Here is a 25,698-nt window from a genome sequence, read left to right on the forward strand (position 1 = left end):
TTAGGGGGAATGAGAGATGTGAGGGGGAAAATGAAAGATGTGATGGGGAAAATGAGAGGTGTGATGGGAAAATAAGAGAAGTGAGGTGCTATAACTAAACACAGATATTTACTATGCCCAGGCAACGCCGGGCTCTTCAGCTAGTTGTCTATAAAAGTGAAACGCAGCCAAAAGGCATCAGAGATTGTAAATCACACAATATATTTAGTGCTCTCTTCTCACCTAAGCCTTTTGGGGATGAAACATTCAGTTAAAAATTTTGATGGACGTTTCACCATGTAGTAAATTCTGTCATTTCATTCTAGTACTTCCATTGTGTCTTCCTTTAAACAAATATATAAAAAACACACGAACATACAGGATGAAGAAAAGCACATACATAAACAAAGTGTGTATGTAAGGTATGTACATACACACATATATAGATATATATGTATGTGTGTGTATATATATATATATATATATGTGTGTGTGTGTGTATATATATATATATATATATATTTATATATATATATATATATATATATATATATATATATATATATATATATTATACACACACAGAGACGAGAAGCCAAGAAATGGAGCACTCACCCGGTCCTTGCTGTTAAATTTATTTTATTTCATATTAAGATGACATCCACATCTTGATAAAGTGTGGTGTGCAGGTGGCAGGGGGATAAGAAGGTGAAAAAAAAACCTGATGGACTATGGCTGTTTTGCGCTGTCCATGCGCTTCTACGGGTCCATAGATTGGTGTGCATGCAGTATTTAAGCACATGTTCATACTAGCCACTAAACAGAAAAAACTAAGACAGAAACATTATGATTAAATACCCTGCAGTAAATAAATAGCATCGTGCATGAAAATAATGTATGGTACTTGGTTAACATGTTTTTGATGAAAAAAAAAAAAGTGAAAACCATCCCGCCTCATAACTGTAACCGTAATTGGGACAGTCCTAACTCTAATATTAAAAACATTACTCTTTGTCTAGTGACATGAATGTAAATAAGGGCTGAGACAGACTAAAAAAACACGTTAACTAAGTACAGTATATTATTTTCATGCATTATGCAACACTGTGTGCAGAATTATTAGGCAAGTTTATATTTTGATCACATGATACTTTTTTTACATGTTGTCCTACTCCAAGCTGTTCAGGCTTGAGAGCCAACTACCAATTAAGTAAATCAGGTGATGTGCATCTCTGTAATGAGGAGGGGTGTTGTCTAATAACATCAAAACCCTATATTAGGTGTGCTTAATTATTAGGCAACTTCCTTTCCATTGGCAAAATGGGCCAGAAGAGAGATTTGACGGGTTCTGAAAAGTCCAAAATTGTGAGATGTCTTGCAGAGGGATGCAGCAGTCTTGAAATTGCCAAACTTTTGAAGCGTGATCACCGAACAATCAAGCGTTTCATGGCAAATAGCCAACAGGGTCGCAAGAAGCGTGTTGGGCAAAAAAGGCGCAAAATAACTGCCCATGAATTGAGGAAAATCAAGCGTGAAGCTGCCAAGATGCCATTTGCAACCAGTTTTGCCATATTTCAGAGCTGTAGCATTACTGGAGTAACAAAAAGCACAAGGTGTGCGATACTCAGTGACATGGCCAAGGTAAGGAAGGCTGAAAAACGACCACATTTGAACAAGAAACAGCTCTCCCTGGATCCTGAATGTCTTTGTATATTGCAATGATTTTTTATGTGTCAACAAGCACCCTGAATGGTAATTTCATGTCATTTAACTCCTTTGCTAGAATTCATAATGAGTTACATGGTTTTCAGTACTCACTGTTGTAGCTCCGGGGGGGGGGGGGAGGGGGGGTCTCTGTAGATGTTTATCACAGGAGAGGTTTTTAGTGTAGAGATGTAATCAGGACTGCATCTTTAATCATCTATCCACACCAGGATGGGTTGAGCAGCTGTCCCTAATTTATAACTAACCAGCTTCCATAATCCTGCTGTCCTCTCCCTGCACTGGGGGCCTATAAATTTAGATTCATTCTTAAGGTTGCACGCATGTGTGGGGTCATACGCATTCAGACAAGCATCAAGTTGAAGGGAAGTTTATCCATGGCAGTTAGTCAGGGCAGCAGTCAGGTAACCCACACTCTGCTCTCCCTTCTATCCATGTGCTTTATTCCTATCGTCCTGTGTTCCCTTGCAATCCACATTCACCCCCCCATCCCCCTCCATCACGACTCATACACATCAGCTCCTCTCTCCTTCCCACTCCTATGTACAGCTCCCATGCATTTCTCACCTTCCTGAAAAACCTCAGCCCATCTTGCCCAAACACACTGCACAAAAAAACTTCTTACAATTCCAAAAACTTCTTGCTTTTTATCTTCCTACTCCTACTGATTTCAGGAGACATCTCCCCCAACCCTGGCCCCCATCCCACAACCCCAACCACTACCCTACCTCACATCAAAACCATTCTAACCTTAGTAATATTACTTGCACTCCCTCATCTCCTTTTTATTGTGCCCTGTGGAATCCACGGTCTGTATGTACCAAGCTTCCCTTACTGCACAACTACTTTCTGATCAACTCTCTCAATTTATTGGCCCTCACTGAAACCTGGATCCAGGATTCTGACACTGTCTCCCCTGCTGCCATTTCCCATGGTGGCCTACAATTCTTCCATTCCCCGAGACCCACAAACAAACCTGGTGGTGGAGTCTGCATACTCCTCTCCTCACAATGCACCTTCCAGGGCATCCCCCCAGCTCCATCACTCTCAATCCCTTCTTTTGAGGTCCACACCATCAGGCTCTTCCGTCCCCTCTCCCTCAGAGTAGCGGTCATATACCGGCCCCCAGGCTCACCCACCCACTTCCTGGACCATTTCTCTGCCTGGCTGCCGCACTCCATGTCCTCAGAACTCCCAACCCGTATCCTGGGAGACATAAACAGCCCCACTTCTACATCTGCATCCCAGCTTCTATCACTAACCACTTCGCTCGGCCTCTCACAGCTCTCAACCTCTGAGACACACAAGGACGGTAACACCCTTGACCTGGTGTTTGTCTGGCTGTGTTCACGCTCCTACCTAAATAGCTCACTACTTCCCCTCTCTGACCACAACATTCTCTCCTTCACGCTCACAAATCCTCGCCCAGCACACTCATACCTACCATTCAGTCAGAAATCTACAAGCCATTAACCCTCATACACTTTCAGACTCCTTACACTCATCACTGTCCCCAATCTCCTCTTTTTCCTGTCCTGATCTGGCGGTACATCACTACAATGACATTCTTAGAAGCACCCTGGACCAAGTAGCTCCCCTCACCATCAGAACCTCCAAACACAGAGTAAAACAGCCCTGGCTCACATCGCAAACCCGATTTTTCCAGCGATGCTCTAGGAGTGCTGAACGCTTATGGAGGAAAACTCGCACACCAGAAGACTTCATACACTTCAAATTTATGTTAAAAACCTATAACTCTGCCCTTCACCTCGCCAAACAGACCTACTTCACCACCCTGATCTCCTCACTATCCAACAACCCCAAGAAACTTTTTGACACCTTTCACTCCCTCCTCAGGTCAAAAGCTCAAGCCCATATCACAGACATTTGTGCTGATGACCTGGCCTCCCACTTTATAGAGAAAATAGACAATATCCGTCAGGAAATCTGCTCCCAGACACCAAGTTCAGTGACTCCCATCCCTCCCTGCATCTCCCCTGGCTCACTCTCCACATTTGATCCCATCACAGAAGAAGAAGTCTCCAAGCTCCTCTCTTCTTCTCGTCTGACTACATGCACTACCGACCCCATTCCCTCTCATCTCCTCCAGTCTCTCTCTCCAGTCGTCACTACTCACCTAACTACAATCTTTAATCTCTCACTCTCCTCAGGCATTTTCCCGTCCTCCTTCAAACACTCTATCATTACTCCGTTACTAAAGAAACCTGCCCTCGACCCATCCTGCACAAATAACTACAGACTGGTCTCCAACCTCCCCTTCATCTCTAAACTCTTGGAGCGCCTAGTCTACTCCCGCCTTACCCGTTACCTCTCCATTCACTCCCTCCTACACCCTTCACAGTTCGGCTTCCGCCCCCTACACTCGACAGAAACTGCACTCATCAAAGTGACCAATGACCTTCTGACAGCAAAATGTAATGGTGACCACTCTCTGCTCATTCTTCTCGATCTTTCTGCAGATTTCGACACTGTTGACCACCCTCTCCTACTCTCTAGGCTCCAGTCACTAGGCATTAAGGACACTGCTCTCTCCTGGTTCTCCTATTTTTCTGACCGCTCCTTCAGTGTTCTGTTCTCTGGCTCCACTTCGCCTCCTCTTCCTCTCACTGTCGGGGTACCTCAGGGCTCAGTCGTTTGCCCCCTTCTCTCTATACGGCCCCAATTGGACAGACCATCAGCAGATTTGGCTTTCAGCACCATCTTTATGCCGACGACACACAACTATACATGTCATCCCCTGACCTACCTTACTCCCGCTGTACTACAGAACACAACTGACTGTCCACAGTCTCCGACATCATGTCCGCCCTATATCTGAAACTCAACTTCTCCAAAACTGAACTTCTTCTGCTCCCACCATCTACTAACCTCCCTAAACCTGACGTTTCCCTCTCCGTGGGTGGCACCATAATAACACCCTGGCAGCAGGCGCGCTGTCTTGAGTGTTACGTTTGACTCCAATCTCTCCTTCACATCCCATATACAATCTCTTGCTCGCTCGTGCCACTTACACCTAAAGAACATCTCTAGAATCCGCCCTTTTCTCACCATGGAAACAACAAAAACCCTCACTGTCGCCCTGATCCACTCCTGCCTGGACTACTGCAACACTCTATTAATTGGGCTCCCCCTTACTCGACTTTCCCCTTTCCAGTCTATCCTTAATGCAGCAGCCAGGGTTGTCTATCTAGCTAATTGTTACTCGGACACGTCCGCTCTTCGCCAGTCGTTACACTGGCTGCCCATTCATTATAGAATCCAACTCAAAATACTTGTTCTCACCCACAAAGCTCTTCACAGTGCAGCACCCCCTTACATCTCCTCCCTCATTTCTGTCTATCGGCCTAACCGACCTCTGCGCTCTGCAAATGACTTTCGACTAACCTCTGCACTAATCCGTACCTCCCACTCCCGACTCCAAGAGTTCTCCCGTGCTGTGCCAATCCTCTGGAATGCTCTACCCCAAGATATTATGACCATTCACAATTTGCATAGTTTTAGGCACTCCCTCAAAACATATTTGTTCCTAGCGGCCTATCACGTTCCCTAATCAGTCATTTTATGTTGTGTGTAGCCCATTCACTATCTCCATTTATCCCCCACTCCCTGAAGATGGCTGCACCATCATTGTAAATACATCATTGTAAATACACACCTGTACTTTGTATCTCCCCCACCTCATTGTAGATTGTAAGCTTTCACGAGCAGGGTCATCTTATTGTGCTTTAATTATTGTATTGTAAACGTTGTTACTTATGACTGTTGTGTTTGAAACTGTTAAGCTGTAAAGCGCTGCGGAATATGTTGGCGCTATATAAATAAAGAATATTGTTATTATTATTATTATCATTACTACGATAAAACATCAAAACTGGGACAAGAAATATCTTAAGACTGACTTTTCAAAGGTTTTATGGACTGATGAAATGAGAGTGACTCTTGATGGGCCAAACGGATGGGCCAGAGGCTGGATCAGTAAAGGGCAGAGGGCTCCACTCCGACTCAGACGCCAGCAAGGTGGACGTGGGGTTCTGGTATGGGCTGGTATCATCAAAGATGAACTTGTGGGACCTTTTCGGGTTGAGGATGGAGTGAATCTCAACTCCCAGACCTACTGCCAGTTTCTGGAAGACAACTTCTTAAAGCAGTGGTACAGGAAGAAGTCGGTATCGTTCAAGAAAAACCTGATTCTCATGCAGGACAATGTTCCATCACATGCCTCCAACTACTCCACAGCGTGGCTGGCCAGTAAAGGTCTCAAAGAAGAAAAAATAATGACATGCCCCTTGTTCACCTGATCTGAATCCCATAGAGAACCTGTGGTCCCTCATAAAATGTGAGGTCTACAGGGAGGGAAAACGGTACACCTCTCGGAACAGTGTCTGGGAGGCTGTGGTGGCTGCTGCATGCAATGTTGGTCGTAAACAGATCACGCAACTGATAGAATCTATGGATGGAAGGCTGTTGAGTGTCATCATAAAGAAACGTGGCTATATTGGTCACTAATTTTGGGGGGTTTTGTTTTTGCGTGTCAGAAATATTTATTTTGTGCAGTTATATTGGTTTACCTGGTGAAAATAAACAAGTGAGATGGGAATATATTTGGTTTTTATTAAGTTGCCTAATAATTTTGCACAGTAATAGTTACCTGCAAAAACACTCCAACTTCCAAAATTAGTAAGCTTTTGATATTTGAGTCTTTTGGGTTGATTGAGAACATAGTTGTTGATCAATAATAATCCTCTAAAATAATATTGTTTGCGGCTGGCCATGTAGTATATAGCACTGCTATTTAGTATATAGCACAGCCACGTAGTATATAGCACAGCCCACATAGTATATTGCACAGCCACGTAGTATATTGTAGAGCCACGTAGTACATAGCACAGGCCACGCAGTATATAGCACAGCCCACGTAGTGTAGAACACAGACCACGGAGTATATAACACAGCCCACGTATTATATACCACAGCTTACGTAATATATAGCACAGCCCACACAGTATATAACACAGACCACGGAGTATATAACACAGCCCACGTAGTATATACCACAGGTTACGTAGTATATAGCACAGCCCACTCAGTATAGAACACAGACCACATAGTATATAGCACAGCCCACGCAGTATAGAACACAGACCACGGAGTATATAACACAGCCCACGTAGTATATACCACAGCTTACGTAGTATATAGCACAGCCCACACAGTATATAACACAGCCCACGTAGTATATAGCAATGTGGGCACCATATCCCTGTTAAAAAAAAAAAAAAAAAAAAAAAGAATAAAAATAAAAATTAGTTATATACTCACCTTCCGGCAGCCCACGGATCTAACCCAGGCCTATAGCGATGCTCGTCGCGACGCTCCGTTCCCAGTAATGCCTTGCTGCAGTAACCCGTGATGATATAGCGGTCTCGCGAGACCGCTGCGTCATCATGGCTTGTTGCCGCAGTGCATTCTTGGGACCGGAGCGTTGCGAGGAACGGGAAAGGCTGCCGCGGACGACGGAAGATGAGAATATGATTTTTTTTAATTATTATTTTTAACATTATATGTTTTCACTATTGATGCTGCGTAGGAGGCAGCATCAATAGTAAAACGTTGGTCACACAGGTTTAATGCCACCGGTAACGGACTGCGTTATACTGCTTTATGATGCGGTGTAACGCAGTCCGTTTAACGGACTTCTGAAACGCTATGTGGATGCGGATTGGAGGGGAGTATGGAGGGGGCACTGACTGGATGGGAGTATGGAGGGGGCACTGACTGGAGGGAGGTAGGAAGGGGCCAATTCGAGGCCATACTGTGCCTGTCGCTGATTGGTGACACGCGATTTTCGTGACAAACAGACGGAAGTTGACCTTAGACAATTATATAGATAGGTGTGTGTGTATATATATATATGTATAGATATATATATATCTATACATATATATATATATACACACACATCTATATAATTGTCTAAGGGTTACTTCCGTCTTTCTGTCTTTCTGTCCTTCTTTCTGTCGCGAATATTCATTGGTCGCGGCCTCTGTCTGTCATGGAAATCCAAGTCGCTGATTGGTCGCGGCAACACAGCCACGACCAATCAGCGACGGGCACAGTCCGGAAGAAAATGGCCGCTCCTTACTCCCCGCAGTCAGTGCCCGGCGCCCGCATACTCCTCTCCAGTCACCGCTCACACAGGGTTATGCCGGCGGTAACGGACCGCGTTATGCCGTGGGTAACGCACTCTGTAACCGCTGCTATTAACCCTGTGTGTCCCCAACTTTTTACTATTGATGCTGCCTATGCGGCATCAATAGTAAAAAAATGTAATGTTAAAAATAATAATAAAAAAAACTGCTATTCTCACCCTCCATAGTCCGCCGAGCCGCTCGTGCCGGCCGCCATCTTCCGTTCCCGGCGATGCATTGCGAAATTACCCAGAAGGGTAAGGGTAAGGGTAACACGTGGGCTGTGTTAGATAAAGCATGGCTGCTATATACTACATAGGCAGTGTTCCATACTATGTGGGCTGTGTTCTATACTGCGTGGGCTGTGCTATATATTACGTGGCCACTGTTATATACTGCGTGGGCTGTGCTATATATATATTACAAGGCCAGTGTTATATACTGCGTGGGCTGCGCTATATATTACGTGGCCACTGTTATATACCACGTGGATGCTATATACTGCGTGGACTGAGTTATAGACTAAGTGGCTGCTATATACTGCATGGGCTGTGCTATATATTACGTGGCCAGTGTTATATACGACGTGGCCTGTGTTATATACTACGTCGCCTGTGTTATATACTGCGTGGTTGCTATACACTGCGTGGGCTGTGTTATATACTGCATGGCCACTGTTATATATTGCGTGGCCTGTATTAACGCATCGGGTATTCTACAATATGTATGTATATAGCAGCCACATAGTATTTGTCTGCTTGACATCTAGTGTGTGTGTGTATATATATACAGTGGGGCAAAAAAGTATTTAGTCAGTCAGCAATAGTGCAAGTTCCACCACTTAAAAAGATGAGAGGCGTCTGTAATTTACATCATAGGTAGACCTCAACTATGGGAGACAAACTGAGAAAAAAAAATCCACAAAATCACATTGTCTGTTTTTTTAACATTTTATTTGCATATTATGGTGGAAAATAAGTATTTGGTCAGAAACAAACAATCAAGATTTCTGGCTCTCACAGACCTGTAACTTCTTCTTTAAGAGTCTCCTCTTTCCTCCACTCATTACCTGTAGTAATGGCACCTGTTTAAACTTGTTATCAGTATAAAAAGACACCTGTGCACACCCTCAAACAGTCTGACTCCAAACTCCACTATGGTGAAGACAAAAGAGCTGTCAAAGGACACCAGAAACAAAATTGTAGCCCTGCACCAGGCTGGGAAGACTGAATCTGCAATAGCCAACCAGCTTGGAGTGAAGAAATCAACAATGGGAGCAATAATTAGAAAATGGAAGACATACAAGACCACTGATAATCTCCCTCGATCTAGGGCTCCACGCAAAATCCCACCCCGTGGGGTCAGAATGATCACAAGAACGGTGAGCAAAAATCCCAGAACCACGCGGGGGGACCTAGTGAATGAACTGCAGAGAGCTGGGACCAATGTAACAAGGCCTACCATAAGTAACACACTACGCCACCATGGACTCAGATCCTGCAGTGCCAGACGTGTCCCACTGCTTAAGCCAGTACATGTCCGGGCCCGTCTGAAGTTTGCAAGAGAGCATTTGGATGATCCAGAGGAGTTTTGGGAGAATGTCCTATGGTCTGATGAAACCAAACGGGAACTGTTTGGTAGAAACACAACTTGTCGTGTTTGGAGGAAAAAGAATACTGAGTTGCATCCATCAAACACCATACCTACTGTAAAGCATGGTGGTGGAAACATCATGCTTTGGGGCTGTTTCTCTGCAAAGGGGCCAGGACGACTGATCCGGGTACATGAAAGAATGAATGGGGCCATGTATCGTGAGATTTTGAGTGCAAACCTCCTTCCATCAGCAAGGGCATTGAAGATGAAACGTGGCTGGGTCTTTCAACATGACAATGATCCAAAGCACACCGCCAGGACAATGAAGGAGTGGCTTCGTAAGAAGCATTTCAAGGTCCTGGAGTGGCCTAGCCAGTCTCCAGATCTCAACCCTATAGAAAACCTTTGGAGGGAGTTGAAAGTCCGTGTTGCCAAGCGAAAAGCCAAAAACATCACTGCTCTAGAGGAGATCTGCATGGAGGAATGGGCCAACATACCAACAACAGTGTGTGGCAACCTTGTGAAGACTTACAGAAAACATTTGACCTCTGTCATTGCCAACAAAGGATATATTACAAAGTATTGAGATGAAATTTTGTTTCTGACCAAATACTTATTTTCCACCATAATATGCAAATAAAATGTTAAAAAAACAGACAATGTGATTTTGTGGATTTTTTTTTCTCAGTTTGTCTCCCATAGTTGAGGTCTACCTATGATGTAAATTACAGACGCCTCTCATCTTTTTAAGTGGTGGAACTTGCACTATTGCTGACTGACTAAATACTTTTTTGCTTCACTGTATATATGTGTGTATGTAGATACATCATGGCGCTGATTCATGATGTGCATTTTTTAAGTTGTTTTCCTTTTTTTTTATCTATCTGGTGTTAGTTGTATTTTTTTTTCCTCCAAATTCTTCGAAATGAAGCATGTGATTAATGAAGTAGGCACAATGTAAAAAAAAAATTTCAGTATTGAGCTGCCAAAAGTTACAGTTTGTCAACAAAAAGTTGCAAATATTGCAACAAAATGCTGGCGTATGCTGAAATACACCAGGGATAACTGGTAGACGCAATTGATTATCAGGCGAAAAATGTAAAAAGAGTAGCAAACGTATATTAAATAGACTTAAAAAAGGTGAAAACAATATATTGAATTGGCACAAAACTAGATACAAAACAGGTGCCAAGGCAATGATAAATAATGGGCCTATATCTTAAAAGGACATGCAATTTTTGATTAAATATCTTAACATTTTAACGAGATATAATGACTCCTGTTTGAAAGGCTCGTTTGACCTTTTGCTACATTCATAGATTATTGTTCACAGTGGGCGGGTCTGCCGAACTTGGACATTCTTTTTATTCTTTAACAGTAAAGTGCTGTAACTTCTCCATAACCTATTTCAGATTTTCTTAACAGGAAATCTGTGTACCAAAACTCTACCAAATGAATATTTAAACTCTCTTTACACCCACAACCTATAGCTCTATCGCAGTTAAGCCATTGCATGACAGGTCAAAGACTAAAAAAAAGTTTTAAAAAATCTCCTGCAGGGTCTGTGAAAAGCTGCTGATTGATTTCAGGCAGTGTTCGCTTATCCGCTGCCGACCAACATACTGTATCACAGTGCTCAGTATGCAAATTGAGGGGGAATAACAGCGCCCTGAGTCTCTGGCCACTATAATCTATACTATAGGTGTCATTTTATAGACATACGCATATAAGTGTTTTAATTTGCACTTTGGAGGTGACAGACTCCTGTTGAAGGCAGCCTTTGACCAGTTTTTCAGTCTCTCATCAAATGCCATCATCTTTTATCTGCTCCTGTACTCCATTCCACAAATGTGTATATTGCCTCCCGACTGGACCAGTAGCATCACCGACCTAGGCTGGCGCACTTTGCCCTACCGAGGGTAGAGCAAAGGACATTGCTGCACTTGCGCTGATAGATGTCATTCCGGCTCCGGAAGTGTGCCTGCTCGGGCCTGCTATACTACTGAGCAGGCACAAGATTGCGTTGCACTATGTGGAGGACGCAGGACATGTCATCCACATCAATCAGAGCCTGAAGACGGCAATTAGGAGAGAGGAGGCACAGACGCTCTAACAAGGATACTCATTGGATCGGACCGTCCTCATTTAGATACAATACGGGAGCGATTCAAGTGGTATTATTGGGGTTATATGGGGGAAGTCGGGAGACAATATACAAGTTTGTGGAATGCAGTACAGGAACAGATAAAGGTGGTGGCGTTTGTTGAGAGACTCAAAAACCAGTGACTGGTTCCCTTTAAACCGACCATGAATCTGATTCACTAAGTTCACCAGTTCACCATATTTTGGCAGCTATTAACAAGTGGAAGCAACGACTAGCCGAAATATGTCAGGGTAAGAGTGCTGATGTGACACCGTCCCGTGTGGCCAGCTTTAGGTCACTTACTACTTACGGGCTGACTTTCATTAATCGCGGGGACCACACTGGCCATTTTGCTAGTTGAGGTAATAACTGCAATTTTTGAAGGTCTTTTCAAGTAAATGTTTGTAATAAACGCTCGGCGTTTGATTTGTCAGTTCCTTCATTTCTTAGTTGACTGGGTTTCAATTTATTTGCTTCTTGTTTCCTACATTTAGTATAATTCTTTCATATAGTTTCATGTTACACATGGGTTGCAGCAACAATAATATGCATTTATGTCAACAGCTCATGTGCTGCCATTATTACACGGTATCAGACATCTACATGTGTAATAAGTCATGGTTTGTTTGTCATTTTGTTTAGTTCCAGAGTGCCTCATGGCGGTTTTGCATTTATCATGGGAGGAAGTGGGCTCCAAAATTTCACCATTGCCGCTGTGGCTTACACATCAAATCTGCTCCCAACATCTAGTACATGGTATGTTCAGAAAGTCGCATCTTAAATTTCATGCAGACATTCATTCTGTACAGTTAAAGATTATTAAGACGATTATATTGCCATTGTGTTGGTTTCTTTTTTGTCATCTATATATCATGTCACGTTAAAAGCATTCTCAGCCTAGTTTCTTCAGTCCTGCTGGGCAGAATCTGAGACGGATAAACTCCTGCCAGAAAATGAGCCAGCTTATGTGGGCTCATGCCTGGTTTTGTTTCAGATGGCTTTTTAAGTATGGATGTTAATTGTGCCTCCTTGCCAAGAGGAGACTGATGTAGAGTTTTCTGGGAAAAGATTCAGTACGCCTTGCAATTAATGGCATCAAAACCTGCTGTTTTCTAGGCTTATGAGCCTAGAGTGAAGTTTCAGTCAATGATTGACAATGTCTACATGCCCCCTGCCTCAGGGAAGGCTGTCAGTCATTGAAAAGGTCCTATCGACAATTTTGGAATGTCTGGTTTAGTAAATGTAGATATAGGTCAGTTCAATTGTTATTTTGCTTTCCCAAAAGAAAAAAAATTGCACTTTAATTTAGAAAACTTGTTAAAATCCATCATCATGTAAAGGATAGTTAGGGAAGGAGAGAATAGCATTTAATAATACTTAACAGAGGATTATAAACACTCAGTGGTCCATAAGGCATCAACTGTTATATATTATTAAATCCTATTCTCTCCCTTACTCTTCCCTGAAAAGACAATGATAGAATTTAAAGAAACTCTGTCTGCACGATTTTGTAATGTAAAGACATGGCTGTAATGTTGTAATACTGATTACATTGATACCTTTGGTGAGCACATCCTTTTAGTAGTTATTCTTTAATTAGCAGAAAACTTCAAATGGTTAGATTTCAGTGCACAAGGGTTGAACTGTGTATTGGGTCTTTTCCTCCATGTCTGAGATTCCTCAGCTCCTCTACCTGCCTCTTGTCTGTGAATGTCCTTCCTCCCCTGTTTCAGATCTCACGTCGGCGCAGTTATTGCCATGGGGAGCGCATATTGAGATTTCAAACAGAAGGCAGGTCACTCAAAGACCGGAAGCAGGCAGAGAGGTTGGGAATCACAGACTAGACGCAGGCAGAGGGGCCAGGGAATCATAGACTGAAGGCAGGCAGAGGGGCCTGGGAATCATAGACTGGAGGCAGGCAGAGGGGCCGGGGATTCATAGACTGGAGGCAGGCAGAGGGGCCGGGGAATCATAGACTGGAGGCAGGCAGAGGGGCCAGGGAATCATAGACTGGAGGCAGGCAGAGGGGCCGGGGAATCATAGACTGAAGGAAGACAGAGGAGCCGGGGATTCATAGACTGGAGGCAGGCAGAGGGGCCGGGGAGTCATAGATTGGAGGCAGGCAGAGGGGCCGGGGATTCATAGACTGGAGGCAGACAGAGGGGCCGGGGAATCATAGACTGGAGGCAGGCCGAGGGGCCGGGGAATCATAGACTGAAGGAAGACAGAGGAGCCGGGGATTCATAGACTGGAGGCAGGCAGAGGGGCCGGGGAGTCATAGATTGGAGGCAGGCAGAGGGGCCGGGGATTCATAGACTGGAGGCAGACAGAGGGGCCGGGGAATCATAGACTGGAGGCAGGCCGAGGGGCTGGGGATTCATAGATTGGAGGAAGGCAGAGAGGCCGGGGAATCATAGACTGGAGGCAGACAGAGGAGCCGGGGAATCATAGACTAGAGGCAGGCAGAGGGGCCGGGGATTCATAGACTGGAGGCAGGCAGAGAGGCCGGGGAATCATAGACTGGAGGCAGGCAGAGGGGCCGGGGATTAGTAGACTGGAGGCAGGAAGAGGGGCCGGGGAATCGTAGACTGGAGGCAGGCAGAGGGGCCAGGGATTCATAGACTGGAGGCAGGCAGAGGGGCCGGGGATTCATAGACTGGAGGCAGGCAGAGGGGCCGGGGAATCATACACTGGAGGCAGGCAGAAGGGCCGGGGAATCATAGACTGGAGGCAGACAGAGGGGCCGGGGAATCATAGACTGGAGGCAGGCCGAGGGGCCGGGGATTCATAGATTGGAGGAAGGCAGAGAGGCCGGGGAGTCATAGATTGGAGGAAGGCAGAGAGGCCGGGGAGTCATAGACTGGAGGCAGACAGAGGAGCCGGGGAATCATAAACGAGAGGCAGGCAGAGGGGCCGGGGATTCATAGACTGGAGGCAGACAGAGGGGCCGGGGAATCATAGACTGGAGGCAGGCCGAGGGGCCGGGGATTCATAGATTGGAGGAAGGCAGAGAGGCCGGGGAGTCATAGACTGGAGGCAGACAGAGGAGCCGGGGAATCATAGACTAGAGGCAGGCAGAGGGGCCGGGGATTCATAGAATGGAGGCAGGCAGAGGAGCCGGGGAATCATAGACTGGAGGCAGGCAGAGGGGCCGGGGATTAGTAGACTGGAGGCAGGCAGAGGGGCCGGGGAATCATAGACTGGAGGCAGACAGAGGGGCCGGGGATTCATAGAATGGAGGCAGGCAGTGGGGCCGAGGATTCATAGACTGGAGGCAGGCAGAGGGACCTGGGAATCACAGACAGGGAGGAGAAGACCCAATGTACAGCCCAGCCCCTGTGCACCAAAATCTAATAAGCAGAAAACTTTAAGCAATGATTAAAGTAGAACCACAGAGCTGATTTCTTCTCCAAAGGTATCAATGTAATCAGTATTACGGCGCCATTCAATTTACATTACAAAATCATGCTGATAGGTTCTCTTTCATCATTTTGAGGTGTATTGTTTCTATTTTTTTTTTCTCTTAACAATGCAACAGATTTATATCTACGTTACTACCTGGGAACCAACTGGGATTTATTGTCTGTACATCCTGTCTACAGAAACTTACTGAATCCAGAAGACAAGGAAACCTGAGTTGGGCTGACCATTTGTTCACTTTTTTTCTAAATGTTTCAGTAAATACTTGCATTCACCATAACATAGCAATAACAACTCTGCATTGTGGTGTTCCTCCTTTATTCCTACTAAAAATATAGGATAAATTGACAACTACAGTTAAGTCCATATATATTTGGACAGATACATTTTTCTTATTTTGGTTATAGACATTACCACAATGAATTTTAAACAAAACAATTCAGATGCAGTTGAAGTTCAGACTTTCAGCTTTCATTTGAGGGTATCCACATTAAAATTGGATGATGGGTTTAGGAGTTTCAGCTCCTTAACATGTGCCACCCTGTTTTTAAAGGGATCAAAAGTAATTGGACAATTGACTCCAAGGCTATTTCATGGACAGGTGTGGGCAATCCCTTCGTTATGTCATTCTCAATTAAACAGATAAAAGGCCTGGAGTTGATTTGAGGTGTGGTGCTTGCATTTGGAAGGTTTTGCTGTGAAGTAAACATGTGGTCAAAGGAGCTCTCCATGCAGGTGAAACAAGCCATCCTTACGCTGCGAAAACAGAAAAAACCCATCTGAGCAATTGCTACAGTATTAGGAGTGGCAAAATCTACAGTTTGGTACATCCTGAGAAAGAAAGAAAGCACTGGTGAACTCATCAATGCAAAAAGACCTGGGCGCCCACGGAAGACAACAGTCAACCAAGTGAACAACACTCTCCAGGAGGTAGGTGTATCAATATCCAAATCTACCATAAAAAGAAGACTGCATGAAAGTAAATACAGAGGGTTCACTGCACGGTGCAAGCCACTCATAAGCATCAAGAATAAAAGGCTAGACTGGACTTTGCTTAAAAAAAAACATCTAAAAAAGCCAGCACAGTTCTGGAAGAACATTCTTTGGACAGATGAAACCAAGATCAACCTTTACCAGAATGATGGAAAGAGAAAAGTATGGTGAAGTCGTGGTACAGCTCATGATCCAAAGCATACCACATCATCTGTAAAACATGGCGGAGGCAGTGTGATGTCTTGGGCATGTATGGCTGCCAGTGGCACTGGGTCACTAGTGTTTATTGATGATGTGACACAGGACAGAAGCAGCCGATTGAATTCTGAGGTATTCAGAGCCATACTGTGTGTTCAGATCCAGCCAAAAGCAGCCAAACTGATTGGTCGTCGTTTCATACTACAGATGGACTATGACCCAAAACATAAAGCCAAAGCAACCCAGGAGTTTATTACAGCAAAGAAGTGGAATATTCTTGAATGGCCAAGTCAGTCACCTGATCTCAACCCAATTGAGCATGCATTTCACTTGTTAAAGACTAAACTTCAGACAGAAAGGCCCACAAACAAACAGCAACTGAAAACCACCGCAGTGAAGGCTTGGCAGAGCATCAAAAGGGAGGAAACACAGCGTCTGGTGATGTCCTTGAGTTCAAGTCTTCAGGCAGTCATTGCCAACAAAGTGTTTTCAACCAAGTACTAGAAATTAACATTTTATTTAAAATTATTTAATCTGTCCAATTACTTTTGGTCCCTTTAAAAACGGGTGGCACATGTTAAGGAGTTGAAACTCCTAAACCCTTCATCCAATTTTAATGTGGATACCCTCAAATGAAAGCTGAAAGTCTGAACTTCAACTGCATCTGAATTGTTTTGTTTAAAATTCATTGTGGTAATGTCTATAACCAAAATTAGAAAAATTTTATCTCTGTCCAAATATATATGGACTGTAGGTATTATGATTTTCTATGTGGCAAATGGGTATGTCTCTACACAGTCAGCACTGATTAGACAGTGCCAGATTGTAAATGGGAAATTCCCCCAATTGATAATACTGAGTGGTCAATTTGGTAATCAAATTCTGTATGGAATAATAGAAGAACAACACAGTGCAAATATCTAAGAAACAATGCTCGAACATTGCCATTGCTAGCAGAGTACAAGAATTGCTATGGCTGGGTTCCCACAACATCCTGGTCCCTGTTCTGATCTCCATCGTGAACATCTACGTACCCGAAAAACTGTATTCAAACATTCTCCCAACTGATTCATTGCCTTCAAATAGGTAAATGGAGTCCAAAATATGAAATCTTGCACTCTGATCTTCTTTCTGGTGGTGTTAAGAAAACCTGACACAATAGTCTGTTTTTATCTATTCAGATAGAAGCCCTCAACAGAATACTGAATGGGGACCTAAATGGGGTGTGAACCCAGTCTAAGGCTAGTTTCACATTTGCGTTTAAAAACGCAGCGTTAAAAACGCAAACGCAGGTGGTGAAAAAAACGCATGTAAACGCGTGCAAGCGCGTTTTTTTAGACGCATGCGGTAAAAAAACGTGGCGTTTTGACGCGTTTACATGCGTTTTTTCCTGCGTTTGCAATTTTGAAACGCATGATGAGAAGTGTGTGACAGCTGCCAATCATCAAAATCAACTAGAAAACCCACTAGAAATAGCTAGGGTTAGGGTTTGGATCCCTAGGGTTAGGGTTAGGATCCCTTTATCACCTTGATGGTGGGGGTTAGGGTTAGGGTTTGGATCCCTTTATCACCTTGATTGTGGGGGGTGGCCTATCAGTGTGTAGACTTGTTTTTTTCTATGGAAACGCATGCGTTTAAAAACGCAACCAAACGCATGTGCTTAAAAACGCATGCGTTTACATAGACAGCAATACATTTTTATGCCGCAAAAAAAACGCCTCTAGAAATTACTACATGTAGCATTTCTGCAACAAAACGCAAGCAGAGAAACGACACATGCGTCGTCAAACGCGGCAAAACGCATACCAAAAAAGCATGCGTTTTTAATGTTAAATATAGGGAAAAAAGCATGCATTTTTTTGCGCCAAAACGCAGCGCCAAAAAACGCAAATGTGAAACCAGCCTAAAGCAGATATGTTGAGAGATGCCAGATTCTTTTCAAAGGGAATCTGTCAATAGGATCAACCGTCCTATACCGTCTATATGGGCATGTAGATCATAGGAAGCTGAATAAAGTGATACTTTGATATCTGCGATCTGATGTCTTATAGTATATGCCCACGATCAGGAAATGCTGCAGGTTTGACATTGCGTATTTATGCAGCGTCAAACCCGCAGAGGCCAGATGTAACTTCATAGTGGATGGGACTTCTAGAAATCCCATGTCAACTATGCATGCACCTGCAAATCACCCACGAAAACTGACATGTGGTGTGTCTTTCAAAACTGGAGCATGTTAATTTCTAGGGTCTCCTCAACAGAAATTTCACCAATAGAATGTATTGGATGTGGTAAAACCTCATGGTTCAGTGAACACATGCCGATCTACCTGTGTTCAATAGTAGCCAACACTTTGGACGTGGCGAACATATGCTGCGTCCAAAGCGCTGCTAGTTCCGGATCGTGGGAACCTATCCTTAAAGGGAATCTGTCACCCCAAAATTCGCCCATAAGCTAAAGCCACCAGCTTCAGGGGCTTATCTACAGCATTCTGTAATGCTGTAGATAAGCCCCCAATGTAACCTGAAAGATAAGAAAAAAATGGTAGATTATACTCACTCAGGGGCAGTCCCGATGTGGTCTGGTCCGATGGGCGTCGCGGTCCGGGTCCAGCGCCTCCCATCTTCATAAGATGACGTCCTCTTTTTTGCTTCCTGCCGCAGCTCCTGCGCAGGCGTACTTTGTCTACTGTAGATAAGCCGCTGATGCCGGTGGCCTTAGCTTATAGGCGAATTTTGGGTTGACAGATTCCCTTTAATGCAGAGAAATACACAATTTCCTTATATGTAAGTGACTTCTTTCAGGCTACGGGGATAACGCCACTTGGAAGATAACTCTGCCTCCAGAGCTTTTTTTTTTAAATAAAAGATGGAGTTACCAGTGTGAGACATGTAACAAACACAGAACAGAAATAATCTTTCTATTCTTGCAAACACATTTTTTACAGCTCTCTGAGCTCTGCTGTATTGTAACAATATTGCAACCTTGTCTGCCTGTGAGATGGAAGCTGAATCACTGACCTGTAGATGTCAGTGATAATTACACAGAGCTCTGCAGTGAGATCAGGAGAGCAGGGAGCAGCCATTACACATCACATTGGTGACACTAGTAACCAATACATCTCACACTGGTAACCATTACAAATCATGCTGGTAACTCCCCTTAATGTAAACTAAGCTCTGGAGGCAGAGTTATCTTCCAGGCACCATCTTCCCAGAGCCTGGAAGAGGGAATTTATATAAAGTGATAAAAGCAGATTTATCCACAAGGCATCGGGTATGAGGCATACACTAATGTACAGTGAGGACTTCTATCAGCATTCTATAGCCTGTATGCCGATATTAATAGTTTAGGCTAAATATGGGGACAGATTCAATTTCAGTCAAACCACCCAATAGTTTTATTCTTCAAAAGTGTGCTGGATTTGAAGGAGCTTTCCAGGCTTAAAAAGCATCATGACTTCCTCAGATATATTTATTGTAGGAAAAGTAAACGTTTCTACAATATAAGATTATCATGTGTAGCAGCTAGAGGAAAATAAAATGACAGTTTTCTGTATGAAATTCAAGCTTTTAGCTAGTGGTGAGCGAATTGCATGTACTATATTGAATAAAAAAACAGCATTTTATACTTTTCATGTGACGCCCCAGGGTCCTGGTTGTCACAATGGTATTGCTTTCCTCACGGGGAGAGTGATGTCACGCTTGGAAGCGATGGAGGATTCCTTTTTGACAGATAATCAGCACATACAACACCATTCTGACTCCAGGCCAGAAGGGGGAGCTCTACACCTGACTTCAGGGGGGGAGCTGCTCTCTCTTTTCATGAGGAGGAGTTAATTGCTAGACAGTTGGGAAGTATTAGGCCGGCGTCACACTAGCGAGTTTTACGGACGTATGAGCGCATTAAATACGTCCGTAAAACACGCATTACACACGGCCCAATCATTCTCTATGCCCCAGCTCCTATCTGCCGTATTTTACTGATCCGTATTATACGGCTTTCTACAGCCGTAGAAAATCGCAGCATGCTGCGTTTGTCACCGTATTGCGCAAAAAAATTGCCAGTGCAAGTCTATGGGGGCCCGAAAAATACGGATTACACACGGACCAGCAGTGTGACTTGTGAGAAATACGCAGCGGTGTTAGCGAGAAAAGCCGGCAATTCAGTGCGGTGTACAGTAAAATCACACTGACAGCTTACAGTAGAATAGTTGGAATAAATGTGTACACATAGAATAGGTATATATATATATATATATATATATATATATATATATATATATTTCATTGAGACACATATATGTCTTTATATTAATATTTCATACAGCGCTAGATAGCTTAAAAGCCGGTAATTCAATTGCCGACTTTTGCTATCTCCTTCCTAAACCCGACATGATATGAGACCTGGTTTACATACAGTAAACCATGTCATATCCCCCTTTTTTGTTGCATATTCCACACTACTAATGTTAGTAGTGTGTATGTGCAAAATTTGGCCGTTCTACCTATTAAATTAAAGGGTTAAATGGCGGAAAAAATTGGCATGGGCTCCCGCGCAATTTTCTCCGCCAGAGTAGTAAAGCCAGTGACTGAGGGCAGATATTAATAGCCTGGAGAGGGTCCACGGTTATTGGCCCCCCCTGGCTAAAAACATCTGCCCTCAGCGACCCCAGAACAGGCAACACAAGGCTTTTAACTCCACGTGATAAAGCTGGACTCTGAACTCGCTTCCAAGCCGGCCGGACCCTGCCTGTACCTGTGATCTGGTGCCCTGGACTGTGGCTGCCTGCTACCATCAGTAAACCAGGTAAAAAGACTGCACAACTGTGTCCTTCGTTCTTTACTGCACCACTCAACATCCTCCATCTATTCTTCGGTATCCCTGGCGACCTACTTCACCTGGGGAAGTTATACCATCCGGCTGCCATGACATCACCCCAAAGGACCCCTTTAAGCAGCGTCGGTCCCCACTGACCAAATACCACAGGTGGCATCATGAACTTTCCTAATTTCAAAAACCCCTTTAAAGACCTTCCCTTTAACATGGGCGCCCAGGGCCACTGGCTGGGTCGTTGGCGCCGTGACACATTCCTTTAAGGACCGGACCCGGTCCCGAGTACCCCACGGCCTTGGCGGGTGTTCCATTCACACTACAAAGTGTATTGATTTAAAGGATTATCAACCTCTATGACATATACACAGGATATAGTATAAATGTATAGTAGATGAAGGTTACAGTTGTGGGAACTATGCCGATCTTGAGAACGGGGCACTGACGTATGTTGCCGTCAGTGGGCAGAGGGTCATAATTCCCATTGATTTATTTAGGAACCACTACCTCTATACTGACGGCAACTCACAATTTGGCCCCATGCTGGAGATAAATACTGGTGCTATTTATGGCTTTTGCTTCTCCATAATTTTCCCCCTATGCTTGGTTAAAAAAAAGTAACCATTACTGACTACCACATTTTTTGTTCTTGATTTTTTTTTACTGTTTCTTAAAGCCAGAAAGTTGCCATTTGAAATGACTTTAGTTTTGTGCCATTTCTGTGATCTGCAGTTTTTCTTCAAAATTAAACAACTCACTGAACATCCTCCAAGGCCGATGATTACATAATTTTTGCCAGGGGTTGTACTATGCATTTATGGCATATCCTGTGTATATGCCATTATCAAACATGTGGTTTAACAGTCTCCTTTTTTGTTTTTTTTCTACATTTAGGTGTAGTTCACAACTGCTGACAATGACTTTTGGGTTTTTACCTAACGCTGGCTTTGCCAATTCATGTCTTTCAGCATCAATATGCTTAAATTGCCGGAATACCCGAGTAAGGAAACCCTTAAGGACAGGCTTCTTGTGGCATTGCACTGCGGAAGCTATGGTTACACAATGGCATAATGAAGAAAGAAAAACTCATTTGACTACTGATGCACAATTCAGAGTGGCAGATCCAATTTAAAAATCTGTCAAGAGGAAAACAGGCTAGATACTGCCCACGGGCAGGGCTGACTTTCAAAGATTTGTAAAGTACCTATTTTCTCCTAGATTAAGTGTTTGTGTGGATGTTTGATTCGAAAAGGAGAAAAAAAAAAAGCTGGTCTTAGCCGTGGCATCACGATTTTCTGATTACGTCCGGAGAAACGAGCTGCAATTTACAAGGGCAGAAAACATTTTGAGTTTTAGGCCAGTTTTTATATGTTCAGATTTTGTGGTGTGTTTAAATACTATCAGTTTTGCTTTTAATCTGTTTTATTGTTTTTTTTATTTTTTTTATTAAGGATCATTTATGGAGGAAGTGTGCGCACCGTCTGTTGTAAAGTCCGCCGCTGTAATTGTCTGTGATCTGCACTACCATTTCAGTGTACATATGCTGTAAAGGTGAATTGTTTTGTAATCCTACCCTGCCATTTCCAAAGTTATACCTTTTTAATTTAGTTTAGTTTAGTCGTTCAGCAGGTCAGTTTCCCCATAAGTTATTAAGCTACTGATCTGTTTTTCATTTTATTGCTGCCCAGGAAATGGACCATCATGTTTTTATGTTTTACCTTGGTCTTTCCTTTTACATGTTTTAGTCCTTGTTTTTCAATTTAGACCTTTTGTTGCTCAAAAGTATCTAAAATGTATTTTTGTATAAAATGGACCTACAAAAATAAAGTATTTTATAAATTGCATTTAATACAGTGTCGCAATATCGAGATGCATTTTCTGTGTGTCTTAACGCCCACGAAAGATCATTAACGTTGTACTGCAGATCACAAATCATTGGAAACGACCAAGCTGCCACAAAGGGTTCTTAATTGAAAAGATAAGAGCAATAGCATGAGGCTTAACTCATATTAAATGGAGAGGATAATTGGTGTGAACACGATACATTGAAGTGGTCATTATATGGCCATACTAATAAAGAAACAGCGGCTAGTCTACGCACTGTTCCTTTGGTTCCAAATCAAAGCTTTCGATGGCAGTAATAATAAAATATTGTATTTGTTAGCACATTTTATTGGCGTGCCCTCAAGCAAAATACCTACTGCATTGATTTCTGAAAAGTTTTTTTTCTACATTGTTCAAACTTCTGCTCTTTCATTTTAGGAAGAATCTCAATTTCTGTCTCATACAAACATTTATTGCTGCTGCTAAAATATGAGAAGATCTTGGCAAGTCGTTTTCATACATAAAATTAGAAAAGCCAGGTCAAATGAGAAATTGTTAATTTCGAGCTGACATATAATTTGGATTTCTTTTGGAAAAAAAAACCCTGATTTATAAATGCAGGCGGTTTAATATCTTCCTGAAAATCCCAGGAGTGACTTTCTGCCTCTCTCTTTGCTAAATACAGACTCTAAACTGAGATAACATGTCCAGACAGCAATTGTAGATAGTCAAGCTGATAAACATTGCATTGAGGGGAAATTCATGCAGTAAGAACCCAATTAGATAAATAGGAATAGAACAGTAGGTAAAAGATGAATATTATTGCTCAGGATTTTATTTCGTATAGTATAATGCACTAGCTGCTTTTTAATGCCAGGGTGCATTATTTGAGAGCAGGAATAATTTGTGGTTTTCCAAACAATGAGACATTTGCATATTGTTATTACAAGGTTACAGAGAGTAAAACTTGCTAATTGTCATATCTGTTGCAATGGTTTTATACCAAAATCATGATACTTATTGTCTTTATTTTTCTATTTTTCAAAATGAAATTGTTAAAAAGCATATTTCAGTAGGATCAACCCTTATATGTATGAGCATGTAGGTCATAGGGAGCTGAATAAAATAATAGCTTGATATGTCATATGAAGTTTTGTTGCAGATTTTTCTTATATGTAAATGAGCTAAGATCTCTGGGCTTTGATCTCCCTGATAATCTTCAGAGTTTATTTGAAATGAAAGGGGACGTTGCTAGTGTGAGACAGGTTACGATTGACACTTTGCTCTTATAATCACACACCGCTCTGCAGAGACATCAGAGCCAACAGTACAAGAGAAATTAAGTTTGTGTCATTACAAACATTTGTTACAGAACATGTCCCCTCATAATGCTGCCATCTCTGCTGCAAAGCTGTGCCTGATTATAACTTGGTACAGCAGAGTTGAACCTTAGTCATTACAAACACAGCAAACAAATTTACAGTTGTTTTCTCACAATACTGTCGGCTCTCCTGTACTTCCCTTCCCTCATACTAGCTGCCTGAGAGATAGAAGCTGAGACACTGAGAGCACTGCAGCTGCAAATGTGACTGTAAGGAGACAAACTTCACATCTGCTGTACTGCGTTAGTTGTGCTGTACTGTGATAGTTCTGATCTCACTGCAGAGCTGTGTGTGTTTGAGAGCAAAGTATCAGTCATTTCATATTTCACACTGGTAACTCCTCCTTTTATTTAAAATAAGCTCTGGAGGCAGATTGTTATCCAGTCCATAGAACTTAACAGCTCATTTGCATATAAGAAATGTGGAATTCTCTGGAATAATAAATACATTTTTATTTATATAGCACCAACATATTCCGCAGTGCTTTACAATTCAACAGTTCACATACAAGTCATATGTAACAACGTTAAAGATAATACAATAATTAATGCAATGATAAGAAGGACCCTGCCGGTAACAGCTTAGAATCTACAATGAGGTGGGGTGGAGGGGGCAAAAAGTACAGGTGCTTATTTACAATAGTGGTCCAGCCAGCTTGAGGAAATGGGGATAGATAAAGGCTGCATGAGGTTATCACCAGCCAGTATGTGTGGTGCTTTTGGGTGCAGTGTAGTTTGATGGAAAGTTATAGACTGTTCTAAACGGATGTGTTTTTAGGGAGTGCCTAAAACTGTATAAGTTGTGGTTAGTCCTGATTTCTTGGGGTAGAGCATTCCAGAGAATTTTTGCAACTCGTGAGAAGTCTTGGAGCCGGGAATGGAAAGTAGAGATTAGTGCCGATGTTATTCGAAAATCGCTTGCGGAGTGTAACAACCGGTTAGGTCGATAAACTGAAATGAGGGAGGAAATGTAGGGGGGTGCTGTACTGTGGAGAGTTTTGTGGGGGAGAGCAAGCACTTTAAACTGGATCCTGTAATGTATGGGCAGCCAGTGAGAATATATATATAAAAGGGGGCACCACAGATAAATAAATAATGGGATCCTACCCCGACCTATGAAGGATGTTAAGTACTAAACCAAAAAAGAGAAGAATAGGCCATGAAATGGGGAACACCATAGACATTGAATTTAACAAAAAATGTAACAACTTTTATTAAGGTTAAACTCACAAGACACATACATTTAAAAGCATTTAAAAAGGGTTCACACGAACACCATATAAACCGAGCCCACAATAGAGCTGCAACCTGAACAAGACTCAAAGGATATATAAGTATAACAAGACAAAATACCCTTAGATTGGACATCTATATGAACAGCATATCCGTGGCATGACCATGGT

General features: G+C 42.9%; 1 protein-coding gene across 4 annotated transcripts in view; it reads left to right on the forward strand.

Moving 5' to 3' along the window:
- HACE1 (HECT domain and ankyrin repeat containing E3 ubiquitin protein ligase 1) overlaps positions 1–22,934 on the forward strand; it is a 163,121-nt gene extending 140,187 nt beyond the window's left edge. For all 4 annotated transcript variants that reach the window (XM_069726307.1, XM_069726306.1, XM_069726304.1 and 1 more), the window contains 2 exons: positions 12,289–12,402; positions 22,059–22,934. In XM_069726307.1, coding sequence (XP_069582408.1) covers positions 12,289–12,402; positions 22,059–22,161 — 217 coding nt within the window. In that variant the 3' untranslated portion in view covers positions 22,162–22,934. The remainder of the gene's footprint in view (positions 1–12,288; positions 12,403–22,058) is intronic.
- The last annotated feature ends 2,764 nt before the right edge of the window (positions 22,935–25,698 follow it).

This window comes from Ranitomeya imitator, chromosome 5, assembly GCF_032444005.1.
Source record: "Ranitomeya imitator isolate aRanImi1 chromosome 5, aRanImi1.pri, whole genome shotgun sequence".
Lineage (NCBI taxonomy): Eukaryota > Metazoa > Chordata > Amphibia > Anura > Dendrobatidae > Ranitomeya > Ranitomeya imitator.